Genomic DNA, 18,714 nt, shown 5'->3' on the forward strand with positions numbered 1-18,714 from the left:
CAATTTCATAGATTTATACGTTAATCCAAATATTCCAATTTGGATTCGCATAATTTCATGGGCTTATGCACATGGCCCAACAAATACTTGGTTTGGCTTAGAAGGAAACTAAAAGATATCACAGCTCAAAATCTCATACCATATGCACTCAAATGAATTCAAATAAGTAAAAGATCATCCTCATAAAATCTACCAAATGTCAATTTATTCAATGATGGGAAAATTTCAACTCAAATACAATGAAACAATATGTGAACCAAGTTAGAGTTTGGGCCATCAATCCCTGGCATTAGAAAGAAGAGCAGCATACTTCCAAGCCTTCCCAATGTATTCTGAAGCATATTTTCCATAATACTTGAAGTATTTATTAAAGTCAAGCACTAGTGGACTGACAAATGCTGCAACCATCAGAAGTACCAGTAACTTTCTAGTTTTCCCTGTTTTATATTTATTGAATAACAAAGAAAAGACGAGCAAGATGACCAAACTATGCACAATGCATTGAGGTAGAAAAGAAAGAATTCCAATGAACAAAGCAACCCCAGAAATTGGTTCCTACAAAGGAGGAAAATAATGTTACTATAAATGTAACAAAAACAAAAACAAAAAAATAAAAATCAAGAAGAAATCACTGAACATACCTCAAAAACGTACCGTTTCAGTCGATTTAGAGAAGATTCAACTTCTGGGTATCGAGGTTTTGGCAATTTATGGACAGTAATGGTCTGGTTCTTGGTGAGCCGAATGCGAATTTTCTTGAGAATTCTAAGGAATTTAGATTTCAGGGTTGGTTTCTGCTGCTGCTGCTTAGGAACTGATTGTGTGGATTCTGAGTTCATTCTGAGGTAAAATTTTCGAAGCTTGAGCAAAACAGAGAGTCGATGGAACTTCCAAGTGGGCACGAACCGGGTCGCTTTGAATTTGAAGTCGAAGTACCTGGCTTTGGCTTGGACGTTGATTTTCCATATTTGCTGCTGCTTCTCTGCTTGCATTTAGGAAAGAAGGAAATGAATCTGCTTCTGCTTCTGCTTCGTGTCTTACTAGCCGTTGAAATGCCTTGCGGGTTAACCGGTATTCGAGGAAGAATGTGGGCCTAATTGAGCAATTTGAAATTTGGGCCTGCCTTTCTTGGTTTCATAAACTTGGGCCCAAGATTTAGGATCAAGAGAGTTTGAGCCTTTAGAGATCATCTTGAGTTCTGGTTGGGTAACGATAAGAGGAGTTTCGAAATACACCCTTCAAGGTGTGTCTCATAGTGAGTGTTCTTCGGGTTTAGGGTGAAGGAATCGACACGTGTGTATAGTGGTTGATGATTCACACCATAAATTTGATGAAGAATAATATGAGTTGAGTGTTTGCTTTAGCCTGAGAATTTGTCTAATTTGCTAAAGGTTTTTGAAGGTCCCCTCTTTTGAATAAAAGATGAAGGGTGGGATATTGATTTCAAATTCTCAATTTGAAATTTTGAATTCATTGATTTGTGGGATTGAGCAATAATATTTGAACTCCTTGATTTGGAGAGTCCACACTTACAAATTAGGAATTTAAGGCCAATTTTCCTTTTTTGTTGACATTGATTTGAACTAATTGATAAGTCTTTTTCGGTAACCAATAATACAGTGTGGGGCGCATGACCTACACGGCTACACCAATCAATTTTACGGAGTCAAATAATCAAACCATTAATTATTGATCCTAATCAATTAATTAGTGAAAATGTCAATGCCTACACCAACATTCACAAAAATTCCCAAATTTCCAATTTTACCAGTAGTGCGCTGGGTGCTATCCCTTCTCTAATTCATGAATCATGGCCACCATTTGTGTGACCTATTGAATAAGTGAGTCTCGTCTACTTCAACATAACTTAAAAATGTATGTAATTTACGATTTATATTGCTATCACATAAAATTTCTTAGTATTTGATGTTAACTGCAATATGAACTTTAGTATTTTAACATTTTCGTTTCAACATTAGCTTAGTTTAAATTTTTTGCTGGAGACCTTTTTCGAGTCTTCATAAAGTAAGTAAAATATCACTAAATTAATAGTTGGTTGATAATCTATGGTCTTCATTGGATTAAAATAAAATGAGATCAATCTTATGGGGTGCCCAAAAAAGGGCAACCTTCATACATTAAATAATAAATATTGGCCCAACAAAACCTCCAATGTTTTTGGCCCAAGCAACTTGAGAAATCACAGCTCAAAATCTCTTTACCAGAGGCACCGAAAAGAATCCAAATGAATAAAAGATCATCATCAATTCCTCATAAATGAATGCAAAGTAATCAATATAAGTCTCATGTGTGACGTGTCAATTTGACTGAAACAGTGACCCATTGTGAGTCTCATATAGTCATCTTTGATCTGTATTACAATTAGTAATCTAAGTTATATATAAATTTAGATTAAAAATACTTATAACACTGCTCTATACCAACTACCGAGCCTAAGAGTTTGACCCTGGCTTGTCACATCAGATGTTCCGTGATCTTCTAAAATATACAGCCACTTGTCCAATGGATGAAGGTGTTAAATGTAAGTACTGAAGTCCTAGACCATGAAGCAGATGGTCGGTGATCCCTGTTCCACTTATTATTGATGCGTATTGAAAGGAGTTATTGAACCCCCCCCCCCCCCTCCTCATATTGTGATAAAAAGGACACCTAGAAAATGTCGACATTTTCTCACCCTTCTTTTTCTTTTTTCGGCCATAAACTGCAATTCGAGAGGACCGGAGTCATGAGACCACATTAATACAATTTACAGCAGTAATTGCATGCAAATTTCTTTGTGCATGGACTATAGTCATAGCCGAAATGACCCCAATTGGGATGACCCAATTTGCTTATATATTATGTCAGTTAGGAGTTCGAAGCGATTCTCTCTTTCACTAAACCCTTAGGTTCGGCTCTGGGAAAAAATTAGAGCACTTCAATAGCTTGATGATGATGGATGGAATAACATATTAAGATAGAAAACTTATAGCACACAATACACGAACAGGATCTTGTTGGCTGAAAAAAAAAATTGTAGATTCTTAAAGCAACATATATTGTTGCAAAGGTGAAGAGAACAATAATGATAAATATAATTTAACATAATCCAATTAAGGAATGAATTATTTGTTTGTCTTGACGTTACCGGCAGATGAAGTTAAGTCAAGAAAAGTAGCTTAGATCCCGAATTTAAGGCAAGTGCTTAGTACGGATAAAAATTTTCGGTACTAGGCGCACTTTAGTGGTGGAGCGGTTGGGTTGGGTTTGAGATAAGCAAGCATTGGAATAAAGTCTGTTTTGGCTCACCACACCACCTATCGCTGTAAAATTGGACCACAGTTGAACCACCCTCAGTAATGTTATACCCACCAATTCATTCATCCTTCACCTATAGACTGGTCCAGCAGCTCTACAAGCAAATTAATACAAAGTTAAAAAAAAAAAAAAACGAAAAAAAAGAAATTGGATCATAATCATTAACAAAATATATCTTATCAGAGAGGAAGTAGACGTACCCAGAAGACAATTTTCATCATAGCTAGCTAGCTAGTGATCGATCTCTCATTGCCTAATTGCTATTTGGCCTCCACATAATTAGATCAATATGCTATTTGCTAATGTGCTACCTCTGTGAATATTGAACCCTCCACCATAAAATTTTGGGTGATCTTTTTTGGCCTAATTGGTAAATCTAACTTGCTTGCTCAATGACTACAACTACTCTACCTTGCTGGCTGGACCCATTGCTTGAAGACTCCGTTGCAGTTCCAACAGCTTCTGGGTTCTCATCAGAAGTACTCGTCGTCTTTGTTGGGCACTGTTCAAGCAGCGAATGCCGACAATTCGGGCACGAAGAGTGTGACAAGAGCCACGTGTCGATGCAACTCACATGGAACCCGTGATTGCATATTGGCAGCACACGAACCTTCTCTCCGTCCTCAAACTCCCCCAGACAAATCGGGCACTCCGTCGCCGGAATATCCACCCCGGAGCCGCCGTAGACCGCCACCGGGATCTGGCGCAGGTGGCTCTTCTTGAGCCCGGTGGCCGCCAGCCTCGCCGCCGCTTGTTCAGGGGTCTCCAGCGCAAACCTGTGGCTGCAGCGCAACGCGCACCGCACGATCGAGTTCAGCCCCAGCGCGCATATCAGCGCACACAACAAAGCAGCTAAAATGATAACCATGTTGGTGTCGAAGTTGGCCTCGCTAATGTATGAGTCGGTGGTTCGGTTCCCATTGGACGGCGTCGTATTTAGGTCTGGCCCAAGCAGCCTTCGATGATGCATATTTGGTTCGCTTCAAGAAAATTACGAAGCGGGTGATTTGTGATTTTGATTTGGACAAGAAGAGAAAGGTGGTGTAGGGTGTTTAAGTTACGTTGTTGTGAAGATTCCAGCTAGAAAGGGACATGGGAAAGAGCATCTAATTTTCTGTGTATGTGAGTGGCTGTTATCCGAATCTGGGACCCCTATTCTTTTATTTGCTGCTTCTCATTTAGAAAATGGCCTCTTTTGCTATGAATGAGATTCATCCTCGTCAACAACCCAGAAGCCCAAAAACGACCTCAAATCTGCTTCTACTTATCCACATAAGAAAAAGTGACATACCCAGTTCAGTTCAGAGAGAGACAGAGTATGTGAGAGGCTTAGCTAATACATATGTGGCAGTTGTAGTCTTTGAAGGGGTCAAGTGGTCTAAAGCACAGACATTTATGGAGGATATAAAGTTGGGGAAAAAAATGAGAAAAATTGGTGTCATCAATATCATTAGCTACCTAATCATAGTTAAGAATTTAATAAACCATGATACTAGCTCCAAATCGGATCATACAGACACTTAACTCTTGCGTGGTCTCAACCAATGACAAACTGTTTGATGTAGGATCTGTGCTTAGTTGCAGATTCAGCCATTCAGGCATGGTGGAAAATATTTGTTGCTAAATCCTATTTGGCTGTACCTTGCTTTTGGCATCATAGGGGGTACAGATGGATAAGTATGATACATACCTGTTTAAGGCAAAAGTAAAAAGAAAAGAAGGGTATCATGATAGCCCAAAGGAAATATCTGTCCAACTTTTCCTGCAAAAGATACTTATGGTCACGCTTTTGAACTGATATATGTTATCCTTTATACATGGTATTTGGAAACAAGTGTTCGTTGCAACTATTTAAAGGTTGTAACTTTAACCCTAAAGATGGTGTTGTACTAAGCATCTCCAAGTTTTTGCAATTTCCATCCCCTTTACCCTAGTGTTTTAACAATAAAGTTTTTACTTAAAATGTTCTCATAATTCGTTTGAAAGACGAACATATTCTCGTAAGCCATCATCTATGGCATTGAGTTCTCTACTGATTTTGACATTATTTTCTTAGCATTGGCTTAGTAGCCTTAGTCTTTACTTTTTTTTCTTTTCGGCAGAGCTTAGTCTCCAATTACTAACTCTAGCTTTAGTGACTGAGATTTTGTAAGAAATAGGAGTATCGATCCAACGTTGTGGTGTGTAATATGCCCATGAAACTTCTACACCCAAATTCAAGCATTAGCGGTAAGGTTACTTTCAGTACAAAAAACTATAGGGTTACTTGGGTTCTAGGAGAAATTGAGTACTTATAATTCATTCATAATGAAGATTAGAAACAAGTTAATTAAACGCTACCTTCATAGTACCTTTTCTCAAAAATAAAATATCTATGAAATTATCGACAACTCTCAAAGTAGTTATTTTAATTGTCATATTTTTGTCAAATACATGAGACAGTGAGACACTCAACACTTCATTGACACTTCACCAACATAGTTGATACTAAATTATATTTTTTGTCTTCTAAAAGGTGGGTCTTATTTACAATGGTAAAAACTTAAAAGAATTTAATATGGCAGAGGAGTTTTGGAAATATGATATTACAGTGTTGTGTTATATTCTAATCATGTTATAATTTAATTATAATGTATGGGAGTATTCATGTTTAGTCGGTGCCCTTGCTTTATTGCTCATATAATATGAGGAGACTAGTAGTTTATAATAGAGCCCAGTGAAGTGACTCATATGATCATATCAATATCAGAATATCAGATCATGTAGGTTAGTAGTGAAGAAGACACCGGAACAAAGATGGATCTCGGGGCTTGGCCCGTGATGAACGGGGGACACATACATTTAATGGGGGCCCAATTTATGTCAGGTATAGCTTCTTGTGGGTCGTGGTGGACCCTCTTAAAATTTGTATGTCTCATCTTTTGATCTAAGTTACATTCACAAGATGTGAAGGGCATTTGGTGATTGATGTGTGAGATTTGAACTACTCCACTATAGCAGCATCAATTACTCATTGTAGCTTGGTTAGGTGGGAAAAAAGAATGAGAAACAGTTGGCAGTTGAAACAACTAAAGCTCCTCATCAAATCCTCATACATTTTTAGGAGTCAGAATTTCGGATTCAGCCTCAACATTCACCAACAAAAACCAAATTTGCCAAACCTACTACATTGCACTTTTAAGTTTTAAGGAAAGAGTCGGCTCCACCACTCCAGCTATTGGGTCATGGTAGTTGGGCTGCAACCTTTTAGGTTTTCTTTTTGTTGACTGGGCTTTTGTTACTAAAAACTTTTTTTTGGGCCATCATATCTTTGTGGATTTGTGTAGCCTTGAGGTGGGCTTAGTTGGGCCTGGTTCATGTCCTGTTATTTAATTCCCTATGGAGAACAAAGACGTGGAATTAATAGCAGGTGGACGTGGGTTTTCTTTCATGTGGAGTTGATCATTTGGTGGACACTCAAAGGTAATCCTAAATAGAAATTTGCAATCAGACATACAAAGAAAGAATATCTACTATCTTGGATCCGGCTTCTCTAAGCATTCCTATAAATGGAATTAATGTTCCTAAATTCATATATATACAAAACTCTGATGGTCAATATATGCAGCCTCTTACAACTAATATTGTTGGAAGATTCAAATGCTGCTAGCTTTGTTTAAATTCCTACAATCATGTGAATATTATGTATGGAAAATAAATGAAAATCTTGTATGGATAATCCTATTCCTATTACATGGATGCCCACAGTTTTTCCTATCCGACAATATTATTGTATAAATATTCTTATATAAAGACAGAAGAAGGTAGGATCCGGCTTCTCTGCCTTTACTAAACGTGCTGTTCTCTGCCTTTTGTCAAATATTGAGCATCCATTTAATCCAATGGTTGAGAATACACTATCCAATTAGGATAAGTTTTTTCTTTTAAACGAATTAATTACTTGCCTTCAATTAAGAAGAGGCCCTGCGTGTACAGTCATTGGTAAGGGAAAATAATTTTGGGTCTTTATCTATCCATGTTGGTAGGAAAAATTCTGCCAAAAGAACATCTAATTTATTCTTCATAGCTATAAATTAAAGAAAAAAATCATGCAATAAGAAAATGTGAAACAAACAATTGAATTTATTTCTTTGAAAAAGGGGGAAGAGCAGTACAATCTTCATAATAGGCAGATGATATTAATTTATGCATCAAATTATTTGAACCATTTAGAACATAAGAGAGCTTTTGGTAGGGATGGCAATGGGGAGGGTTTGCCAATACCATACATGTCTTGTCGGGTAATTAATTTTCATCGGGTATTCGGAGTTCTTATTATTTAAAAAAAATAATAATTTTTTTTATTAATAACATTCTAAATCAACATAAATACATAATGAAAAGATTTTGTGCCCGAATCTGATAGATATGATAAAATTTTTTTGCACACATCACTATATATATTTTTTCCATATAAGAGCAATATCATTATTATTAAAAGACTATGTTACCCAACCAAATATTTTGCTCTCATTTTATCTCCTATTAATAAATGAAATAATTACTCTATACTACATCTTCCTATGATTTTTAACTTCTAATACCACAATTATTAATATATAACAATTAGGTTAGTTTTATTAACAATCAGGTTAGTTTGACTCCATGTCATTCCGTTGACTCGAGCTAAGTGGGTTGCTTGTCAGCTGGAGGGTGTTAAGTGGTGCACTTTCACAATTTTACCCTTAAGACAGTTTTTAATTATTCTAGAATCTGGGCTAAATGTATTTGTATTTCGATTTTTTTTTTCAGTTTTGAATTATTTTTATTTTAAATTGATTGAGATTTGGTTATTATTTAAAAACTATCTCACAAATTCACGATTAAGATTCGAGGCTATAATATTAGAGCTAGGGACACATTTTATGATTGAGCTAGTGACATGCATGTGTGTATTTATTATATTATAACGATTATGGTTCCTAGCCTATCCACCTTTAATTTACTCATACATAAAGGTGTCAAACGGGCCTGTTTGGTATGAAGAGGTCATAGGTTCGAACCACCTTGAATCGTGCTCGTGCTGGGTTGGGCCCGTGTCGTGCTCGGGCTGACCCGGCCTGTTTGACACCTCTATTCATATAAGAGTGTTCAAATAATCAATAGTACTATGAAAAACTTTTCCCATATCATCAACGTACTGTTTGGTAGATTGCATACTACTATTTTATTTGTTGAAACTTGAAAGTAGATGAGGTTTAAATTGGAATGTGGAGTTATTAATAATGAGATGGCAGTGCCGCATTAGTTGGTATATAAATAGATGTTTAGAAAGAAAAAATAATAATTATTACACAGTCCAACTAGGAGAAGCTGATTATTAAAGGCAAAACCTAGTGACATAACAACTAGAGTACGTAACACTACTCAGTCTCAAACCATCACACAGGAGACTCCCTAAAGTATGGTGCGCCAGCCACACCAATTTATTCGATCTTATCCCATGCACTACATCCCGCAGAGGAAGCTAAACTGCCGAGTCTACACCAACCTCTCACTTGATGCTGCAAAATACAATCACAAAAGAAAAACACAAACTTTGTTAATTAAGAACACATTCTCTGATAATTAATAACTATAGGAATAATGGGTAGTGTAATCTTGAATCTTGATTCTTGACAGACAGTGGTAAATTTAGACAAAACAGTAATCGAGTTAAGAGTCAATTTAATGAATGATGACGATCGTACGATTTGCAGTCAGTAGAGGGGTTGATCTTGTAAGGAATGTTGACTCCACACTTGGCAGGAAGACCAGCAGCAAGACCAGCGTTGGCACCAGTGTAAGGGATTCCATTAACAGCTTGTTTCAAGCAGTTGCAAACGCTCTGGCGGTCGGGGGTGTTCTGAGCCATTTGGTAGAGCGACTTGACCCCGCTGCAGCAAGCAGGCGGCACAGCCCCGCCGTTGGACACGTACGAAATGCACGGTGTCAGCTTGTTCACCACCTGACCGCATGTTATAGCTGCTCTGGCGCTCTTGGGCACACCCACTGCAATGCACACCACCACCACCAACAATACCAGCTTAAGGAGTCCAGAGCTGGCCATGACGACGTCGTAATAAGTAACAACGTACACTACTCCTCTGAAGAAGCTTGCTTTTAAGTGGTTGGCTAGAATATCACACTGATAAGTAAAGGGTAAAGAGGGGTATGATGTTTATATAGAGAGCGTACGTTCAGTTATGTTTGATGAATATTCATGGCAATTGGTAATTGGTAGTTGGCAGGAATTCAAAACTTTGGTGGAGTTTAGTTGAGGATGTTAAATGTTAGGATACAGACAAAGCAAAATTCATTATTCATGTATGGAAAGAAATTACTACTAGTCTGTGGCTCTGTGCTATGTACGTACGTACGTACCATAATTTACTACTCAACCATAAATCTTGGAATCTGGGAAAGATTTTCTGACCAAATTAATGATTCTTAATTAATCCAGTTTCTAGCTAGGTTGTTTCTGTTGATTTTTCCAGTTTCTTAATTAATTTGGGAAATATTAATTACTAAACCTACTTATATATATAAGTTACTCATTGGAAAAGGTTTACATATATTGTGAGCTTTTATTTCGTTTTGATACAAGTACCAACCAAGATTGAGTTTTAGAGTGACATGCATGTGTATAAGCTGTATTCTTCTCTCTCCCTATATTCTAGGCAATTTGAATGCTTAAAATACATACAGGGCTCGCCCATCTACCTAAGAGCGATCCCTATCTACACCACTGGAGTCAAATTTATTAATATTCAAGTCAATATATTTGTTTCCCCATTATCCCATAGTTGTTGTAAACAGTAAACTTGTAATTTACTGAAATTGCTAGCTAGCTAGGGTCAGGCTCAGATTGGCTTGCCAAAGTAAATGTTTTTCTTTCTTATCAAAACAAAAGAAACTTTAAATGACTTCCAAGTACGGCTACATGTTTATCAAAAAAAAGTACGGATACATGTACATGGTCCCCAAAACGGTCGGTGTTGGGCACCTACCAATGCATAAATGTGACCATTACATAACAATGTACAATATATTTCCCTAATGTTTGGTGGTATATGTCAATAAGACCAATCTTGAACGAGGTGTGACTATCTCTTATTAATTGGGCTTAAAGTCCAAATCGCCTTAGTGCCGACTTCGTATCACTAAGCCCTGGAGAACTTGAATCAGCTAACATTCAGCCCAATTTATAACTTTTTTTTTGTTTTTAAAGCAAATTCTTAGAGCTGATTTTAACATATGACAATCTTAGAATTTAGAATCTCCCACATCCTTACCCTAATCTAATACCACTTGATTTAGATTTACATGTTTCAAACAGGCCGTTCAAAAAATTACATATTGTTATTTATGCAATTAATTGGCACACTTAGTGCGAAATAAGGGTTTTCCCTGTATTAATTGTTTCACTTGGAGAAGCAAATAGGCAAAAAAAAAAAAAAGGTTTAGATTGATGATCGAGAAGATTAGATTCCGACTCCTATAAGGATTGTTTTAATTATAAGAGATTCTAAATTAATCAAATGACATATGGTTTGTCAGCTCTATGTTAAGTTAATTTTAACTTTGTCCAAAATTTCATATTTAAAATCTAATGTGCAGCCTCCACGTACAAACTCTATTCTACACCCTAAGAGGGTATAAGGTGACTCATTGGTGAATAAGATTAAAAAAGGGATGATGTATTAAAATGAGTTTGGGTGAAGTTTTTTTTTTTTTTTTCATAGTTAGTAATCTATAATAGGTTATTGGATAATAAAATGGATATGAGTGATGTTTTAAGTTAATAAAAATATGTGACATTGGATTAATTATGATTAATTTAAAGCTTCAAACAATCTTTCATAATTAGTCCCTCTAAGAGCTATTTTGAAAAAGATTAAGTAAGTAGAAGTGTAGAACACGTCTTATTTTTCATAAGGTTTAAAGAAAAGGTAGTACACAGATCTTATAGAGAGAGTTTTACAAAGAACTATGTACTACAAAAGAGCAATGAAATTCTTCATAAGGAGCTCAGCTGGTAAAGATTCCACACCCACTTTATTCTGGTACACATCATGTGGGCAAAAACTGCTCAACTCTCCATCTCAAATTTACTGGATACTGCATCACAATAAAATGCGACAAAAAATAAAGATTAGTACTTTGAGCTACTTTAATCCCTTCATATCAAATTTGGTCAGTAAATAGTGTGAGTATAAGTATAATCATAAGCATCTCGATGGTTATAAATAAATAAAATAGTGGCACATTATTTATTTACACGTTGCAATTAGTGTAGGGGCCAATCTTGTAAGGAAGGTTGACACCACAGGTTCTGGGGAGGCCAGACACGAGATTAGGGTTTAGGCCACGAATGCTTTTAGAAGCCGAAACTAAACAGTTGCAAACGTTCCGGCGGTCAGGGGTGGTCCTAGCCGAGTTGCTCAGGTACCTAATCCCATTGCAACATTGGTCAGGGACACGCCCACCAGTCTTGAGGTAATTTATGCAGGGGCTCACGCTTTGGGACACCTGGCCACATGTTATGGCCTGGGCTGCCAAGGGTGCACCCACCACCATGCACGTGAGGACCACACAGGCAATGAGCTTCAAGGCTACAGAGTTGGCCATGAGTATGATATTGGTTTCAGTGTGATTTGAATTGAAAGGACTATGAAATGTAAGGAGCTATAAAGTTGCAGGTAGAGATTGATGTGTGATCTTGACTGAGTAGTAGGGGCAATGGGGTCTGGTGAGTTAAATAGGAAAAAGTGGGGGTGTGTAAGAAAGACACGTGCATGTGGCTTCAAAATGGATGGTATTAGTTGGGGGGTACTGGGTAGACTCAATTTAATGCTTTTAATTATACTTGTTCATTAGTACCTTGCTCTTTGGTGGAAATTTATGGAAAATAATTAAATAATTTATGTCGTATGCCTTGAAATTTCCAGAAGAGAATTATGATTCTGTAAATAAGAGGAAAGGACTTGAGTTGCTCAGACTTATTTTGCTTAGTTAGAAGAGGAAGCAAAAGTAAAATGCTTATTATTTACTAACATTGCTGTGCATATATGCCACTTCTTTCACATATATATGATAATATGAACTTCTGAATTTTCGGCAAATTATTGACCAACGAAAAAAAGAATTTTTGTCAAATTTACCTATGTGGATTGACTAGGTAGATTTTCTTATGTTTTCCCATATCAAGTTATGGGGTGGAGTACCTACTATTACATTTCCACTAAGATGACATTAATTGTACATCAAATCTCTACCATAAAGATATTGAGATCCACTTCTAAAGTTGTGTTTCGTTTTTAATTAAATTTGGTCGACAGTGTAGTGAGTAAATATGGTATATTATATTAGTAAAACACACGTGCAATACATTTGTCTTTTATATTTTAAATAATTTAACTTTGAGAGAATTTTCTCTTAATGTGTTTCGTTGTATATATTTCTTTTTTGTTTTGACAATTCTATCTATATTGATATTTGAAGTTGATATTTGTATTAGAAGAAATAAAAAAAGAAATGTATGGATTTGAAGAGTTGGATAAGTCATAAGCATTAAAAAATGTACTAAGTACTAGTACAAATCTTATTGATTCGAAGAAGAGATTGAAAAAAGGGTACAATGTCTTATTATAGGGATGACAACAATACATGACGTAGTAGCATTTTTTTTTCTTCTTTCAAACAAACAGACATAACTTATTAAAACGCATGACGTTTCAATCAAAAACTAAATAAATAAACAAAACCCATGACGATGGACACCTACTGATGAGACCATACGTGAATAAATAAATAAAACCCATGACGATGGACCTCCTGATGAGACCACACGTGGATTTAATTCCCACTTTATTACCATGCACACTGCCACACACCAGAGCTTTTGTCCACCTCAACTTCACTTAATGCCATTGCAGTTGGTAGAGGTGCTGAACTGGTAAGGAAGGTTGAGCCCACAGCTGGCGGGAAGCCCAGATACAAGATTGGGCTTAAGCCCAGGAATGCTACCGGCAGCTGAAACTAAACACCTACAAACGGTCTGGCGGTCCGGTGTGGTCTTGGCCGCATTGTTTAGGGACCTAAGCCCATTGCAGCAGCCCGAAGGGACTGGCCCACCACTGGTCAGGTAGCTTATGCATGGTGCCATGGAGGAAGTTACATCGCCACATGTTACGGCCTGGACTGAAGGTGCACACACCACCATGCACATGAGCAACACACACCCTGCTAGCTTAAGGTTTGCCATGAGAACGAGTATAATAAGCAAACAAGTGTATATATCCGAAGTTGGGATCTAATTCAAGATTGAGAGCTAGCTTGAGTAGTAGTAGTGAGTGGTAAGAGCACTAAGATTAGGGGCTTATATAGAAAAAAGCTAGATAGATATTGTGAAGGAAAAGTGCCAAGTATACATTAATTTGGTGGTTAGGGTTCTTTAAGTAGAATTAATCAACCCCTAACAGCAAGGTATACACACCAACCGCCTAGAGTAATACATGAGCTCTCTTAATGGAGATTGGTTGTGCTATTAACTTGAATATGTGTGCGTGTACGTAACATACATATATATATATATATATATGTGCAGGTTGGTAATTTTCTAATAAAAATATTTTTCAACTTACACAAGGAATGCTACATTGATACCAGATTAATCCACTGTGGATTGGGCTTAATTCCAATTGCAATGATCTGGCCCAAACGGTTAAGCCCATGACACACAAACAGTGTGGTCTTGAATTTTCTTGATGGGTTGGACTTCTCTTCAGTAGCTCAACAGTTGGCAAATGGCTCAACTTGGAATTTTCTTCCTCAACTTAGACCGATAATAAGAATGAGAATTATGAGATAATGCACGATTGGTGTATTAACTACAAACGAAAACAGTTGTCTATCTTTATAAGACAGAGGAGTACTCTAATTTTCATATATAGTAAGTCCCGGCTACAATTTACTCGTACGTGTAATAAGTGTACAACTTTTGGCCATACTTAATTATGTGGGCGCATATGTTTTCGGAATTACCAAACCAATTTATAAGTAATTTGATTCTCATCTATCAGGTTAATTGCCTCTAGGATTAGTGCCCTAACCATGAGGACATTGCCATGGCAGGGCCGACCATGACCTTCGTCATGCACAGGCCAGAAAAAAAAAAAAAGATTGGCATTTGGAGATATTTTAGGAATATGAGGTTGATCATGAGTGAGTTGAGTATGTAGATTTTTAAAATATTTGTAGAGGCATAAAAAAAAAATTAAAAAAAAGACTATACAGGTGAACGGGATGAGCAATTTGGGATGAAAAGAATGCAAATTTTAATCCTTAAGCTTATAACTAGATGTGTTATTCATAATATATTTATGATTTTCTAATATCAGTTACGATACACAATAACTAATTGGGGCTTGTTTATATGAAAAATATATAATTTATTGAATTTAACTAGTAATTAATTTTGTGGGAGAAAAAGACTATTCTGAAAAGAAACCATAACAAAGAAATTAATCAACATCATATACTAATCTTCAACACAACAAAAACTTGGGTGGGATGCAGGATGCTAATGCTATAACATCATGTTGATCAGTTGATGTAGTGAGTACGTCCAACTATTTTTGAACAACCATATATATAGCTTGCAATTCCCAAAAGTAGTACACATCGAAGCTTTTCTTCTTTCCCACACATTATGGTTGGAGGCTACAATTTGAGTACAGGTACTTGCATGTTATCTTTTATTTTTTTGTTATTTTGGGTGGCCCAAGGGCCGAATAAGACATGTTCAATTATTGGACCTCACACACACATCACGTCCTAAATCTAACTCATGATGTCGCACATGCAAAATTGGGAGAGAGGAAAACTTGATGTTATATTGTTAATGAGTTAATTTGTTCCCTTTTTCTCTTTTTCTTTGAGTTTATGCAGGGGAGGAAATTGAGGAATGAATAAAGTTTTAAATAAATAAAATAAAAACAAAAGATCGAGAACAACATTAGCTAAAGTAATGTATTATTAATTCTAAATGAAAAGAAGAGTACTATTACAATGTTGATGACATACATAAGGAGTACAATAATTTAACGTACGACTAGACTCCCTCGCAGGGAATCCCCTGTGGACATAAACGCCCACACTTTATTTTCATGCTAATACATCTCCCTGTGGCTGAAAATTGATTTTACATCAAGCTCATTTCACGCTGCACAAACAACAAAAACACAGATCACATGTAACAAATCAGTTTCAGAGAAGTTCACAATAATAGCTTTGGTAATTGCTGAATTCCATTAGTGTTTTTGTAAAGGATGCATGCATTAATAATTAGCCAAAAACAACAACAACAAAAATGAATTCAAACAAAAACAATTGTAATTGGCAACGAGTAAAAGGACATTCATCCTTAGGAGCAAATCACAGCACGTATATGAATTTTTTTTGTTTTCTTGTAGCGATTGTTATTCATGAATATGTGTTAGACTGTGATTTGCTAGTAAGCATGAATGATTTTGTACATACAATGAGTCGAGTGATCAGTATTAGAAGCATTAACTATTATCCAAATTTTATAAATCTCAACCAATATGTCATCCCACATAAGTTGATGACCAAAAATTGAAATAATAATTGGTGTCTCTAGTAGTATAGGAGTCGAGTATTTGGGGGTTTGAAATACGTACGTAGCGCAGTTGGTGGAGGTGCTGATCTTGTAAGGAACATTGACACCGCACTTGCCTGGAAGGCCAGCAGCAACAGCAGGGTTAACACCAGGGACGCTACCAGCAACCTGTTTGAGGCAATTGCAAGTGGCCTGGCGGTCAGCTGTGGTCTTGGCCAGGCCATTGACGGTCCTGATTCCATTGCAACAAGCAGGAGGCACTGCTCCACCACTCTTCACGTAGGCTATGCACGGTTGCAGGCTGGTCGCCACTTGGCCACATGTTATGGCATGGGCAATGGGCACACCCACCACCATGCACAACATGACCACCACCAAAGCAACCTTGGTCACTGCAAAGCTAGCCATAATGACTATGTATGAGTTTTAGATCTGTAATGTAAGAATAACTTGATGATTTGGAAATTTGAGTAGTGAGTAGCAAAGGGACTAGGGTTGTGGTGGTTTATATAGATTACAGACTATAAAGAGGAATTGGGAGTGTGAAAAGTAGTTGAGCCCGAAATCTATGTATAGTACCAGTTGGGTTGGGAGGGGTCAGTTGGTAGTTGGGTTTCATTTAATGCTTTGGTACGTACTGTCTAGTGTCAAATTCTAGCAGTTGAGTCCCTTAAATATATTCTCTTAATTAGGAACAAATTCTAGACTTTGTAGCGCGCCGAATCACATTAAGGATCCAGCGCTTCCTACCTAAATGAAAGAGAAATTTCTGCTCAGCAAGATACAAAGAGAAATTTCAAGATGCTTTTTTAAGTTGTGCAAGAGCTTTGTGTACTATGAACAAACTAGCTATTATCAATTTTCTTATAAATGGTATAATTAATAAATAGAAAAATGGAAAACAGTATTTGAGATTTCTAAAGTTTCCATACTATGATAGTCAATTCCCTTCATCCTTAATTTAATGATGTTGTGGTGGGTAGAGGTGCTGAACTGATCTGGTAAGGAAGGTTGAGTCTGTACTCCAAACACCAGTTATTATTCCAGCTTATGTGAGAATATTTTATTTGTTCATATATATATATTCACCTTGAGTCTCATTTATTTAAAAAAGTAAAAAACTTTCATATTACCACATTAATTTATAACTTAAAGTTAAAAAAAATGTTAGTGTCTCTAATATTATTGTACTCATAAAAAAAGAGAAAAAGTTGGAATTTGAAGAGAGTCAAGTATACCTAATTTAGTGGCTAAGGTTGAAATTCAATGCTTTTATTTAATTTCTCTTTTCCTACTTAATTTTCGTTTCCTTCACGTACATTATCCAAGCCTAGGAATGGTTCGATCTGATCCAATTTTACCACTTGGATGTTAGACTATAGGATTTTCCTATTTGGACGTCCTTCGAAACTTGATTTAGTCAAGCCTGCAACCAAATGACTGCCCAAAATGTTGAGTCCACGACCCACAAACAGAACTGCAGGTCTTGGATTTCTTGATGGATCCAACCTAGCCAACCCATTGATCGGTCAGTAGTCCAACATTCAAGAGATAAATTTTTATAGTACCGTCTTATATATTATGTGTTTATCTTCCTAATTACTTGACAAACACATAATAAGAAAGATGGACACGTGAGACTTATAAGACCATCTCATTAAAGTATTTTTTCCAACAATCAGACAAAGGTTGGGCTTGGACCTTTCCTTTAATGGTTGTATTGGTCCGATTGGTCCATTGAGGATCGTGAAAGAAAACCATTGTGTTGTAAGGTTTAGAGGAGCTAGTACTCTTATTTTCTTATAGCATCACCAATGGATGAGGTAAATGATGGGCTAAACTTTATTTGTAGCTAGTGCCATGTCAGATTTTGGGCCTTCAATAGATGAGGCAAACTCATAGTAAAATTTGATTTAAGAGAAAATTATGGTAGATTTGATCCAATGTCAAATTAGATCAAATTAGAGCTGACTTAACACAGCTTAATTCATTATTTCATCAATTCCAAAATAAGTAGCTTTTAATAAAATATTATTTGCTCTAACTATATACTTCAATCATTGAAGTAACAAACTTATTAGATAGCAAATTTTCATGTCAAAATGTCACATAAGTTAGTACAAGACACTTTTAGCTTATACATTTGCTATACCCATTGGTTATGCTTTATAGTGGTAAAAATCCTGCCTAAAATTATTTTTAGTTGTAATCTATTGGGTTTTCTAATCCTGTGATTTGAAGAAATTTAGGCATTCATCCCAAAATCAATTGGCAATGGGAAGAGTAGCCCAAACCCTTATAAGTCACTAGCAAGATCCTCACATCTTCAATGTGAGATTTCTCTCAACATGTCACCGCACTTGTGGCGTCATTTAGCCTAATACGTGGACAATTTATATTGGGTGACGTGGGAGCACGTGTAGCCGTTAGGCGCATCACGTGGATAACCTGCTCTGATATCATGAAGAAATCTAGGCATACATCCCAAAACCAATTGGCAATGGGTGGAGTTGTCCAAAACTTATAAGCATATATGCTAAGCTCTAGTTTTTCGATGTGGGACATTGCTTCACATTACTCTCAACACACCCCCGTACGTGTGGCGAGATTTTGAGCCTTATACAGGAACAAATTGTATTGGGTGACGTGGAAGTACGTGTGACCGTGGGGCCTTACATGCGGATAATTTGATGGATTTTTAGAGAAAGACTTTACATTTGAGAGAAACCATAACG

General features: G+C 36.6%; 5 protein-coding genes and 1 pseudogene across 5 annotated transcripts; all 6 read right to left on the minus strand.

Moving 5' to 3' along the window:
- Window positions 1-276: 276 nt before the first annotated feature.
- Window positions 277-992, minus strand: LOC147281306 (uncharacterized). Its single transcript, XM_086246537.1, has 2 exons — window positions 642-992; window positions 277-555 (listed from the first exon to the last, which is right to left on the minus strand). The coding sequence occupies exons 1-2, from the start codon at window positions 990-992 to the stop codon at window positions 277-279; spliced, it is 630 nt and encodes a 209-aa protein (XP_086102663.1).
- A 2,003-nt stretch (window positions 993-2,995) lies between these two features.
- LOC147281307 (RING/U-box superfamily protein) lies at window positions 2,996-4,589 on the minus strand. Its single transcript, XM_086248285.1, has 2 exons — window positions 3,519-4,589; window positions 2,996-3,412 (listed from the first exon to the last, which is right to left on the minus strand). The coding sequence occupies exon 1, from the start codon at window positions 4,286-4,288 to the stop codon at window positions 3,695-3,697; it is 594 nt and encodes a 197-aa protein (XP_086104411.1). The 5' UTR covers window positions 4,289-4,589; the 3' UTR covers window positions 2,996-3,412; window positions 3,519-3,694.
- Window positions 4,590-8,652: 4,063 nt separating this feature from the next.
- LOC147281308 (non-specific lipid-transfer protein 3-like) lies at window positions 8,653-9,472 on the minus strand. Its single transcript, XM_086247124.1, has 2 exons — window positions 9,048-9,472; window positions 8,653-8,861 (listed from the first exon to the last, which is right to left on the minus strand). The coding sequence occupies exons 1-2, from the start codon at window positions 9,404-9,406 to the stop codon at window positions 8,852-8,854; spliced, it is 369 nt and encodes a 122-aa protein (XP_086103250.1). The 5' UTR covers window positions 9,407-9,472; the 3' UTR covers window positions 8,653-8,851.
- A 1,909-nt stretch (window positions 9,473-11,381) lies between these two features.
- Window positions 11,382-12,043, minus strand: LOC147281309 (non-specific lipid-transfer protein 1-like). Its single transcript, XM_086247438.1, has 2 exons — window positions 11,618-12,043; window positions 11,382-11,457 (listed from the first exon to the last, which is right to left on the minus strand). The coding sequence occupies exons 1-2, from the start codon at window positions 11,965-11,967 to the stop codon at window positions 11,448-11,450; spliced, it is 360 nt and encodes a 119-aa protein (XP_086103564.1). The 5' UTR covers window positions 11,968-12,043; the 3' UTR covers window positions 11,382-11,447.
- Window positions 12,044-12,909: 866 nt separating this feature from the next.
- On the minus strand, window positions 12,910-13,688 carry LOC147281310 (non-specific lipid-transfer protein 1 pseudogene; annotated as a pseudogene).
- A 1,655-nt stretch (window positions 13,689-15,343) lies between these two features.
- Window positions 15,344-16,475, minus strand: LOC147281311 (non-specific lipid-transfer protein 1-like). The gene is made up of 2 exons (XM_086246061.1): window positions 16,041-16,475; window positions 15,344-15,562 (listed from the first exon to the last, which is right to left on the minus strand). The coding sequence occupies exons 1-2, from the start codon at window positions 16,385-16,387 to the stop codon at window positions 15,553-15,555; spliced, it is 357 nt and encodes a 118-aa protein (XP_086102187.1). The 5' UTR covers window positions 16,388-16,475; the 3' UTR covers window positions 15,344-15,552.
- Between the last annotated feature and the right edge of the window lie 2,239 nt (window positions 16,476-18,714).

This window comes from Dryas octopetala, chromosome 6 (assembly GCF_963921425.1).
Source record: "Dryas octopetala chromosome 6, drDryOcto1.1, whole genome shotgun sequence".
In the NCBI taxonomy this organism is placed as follows: domain Eukaryota; kingdom Viridiplantae; phylum Streptophyta; class Magnoliopsida; order Rosales; family Rosaceae; genus Dryas; species Dryas octopetala.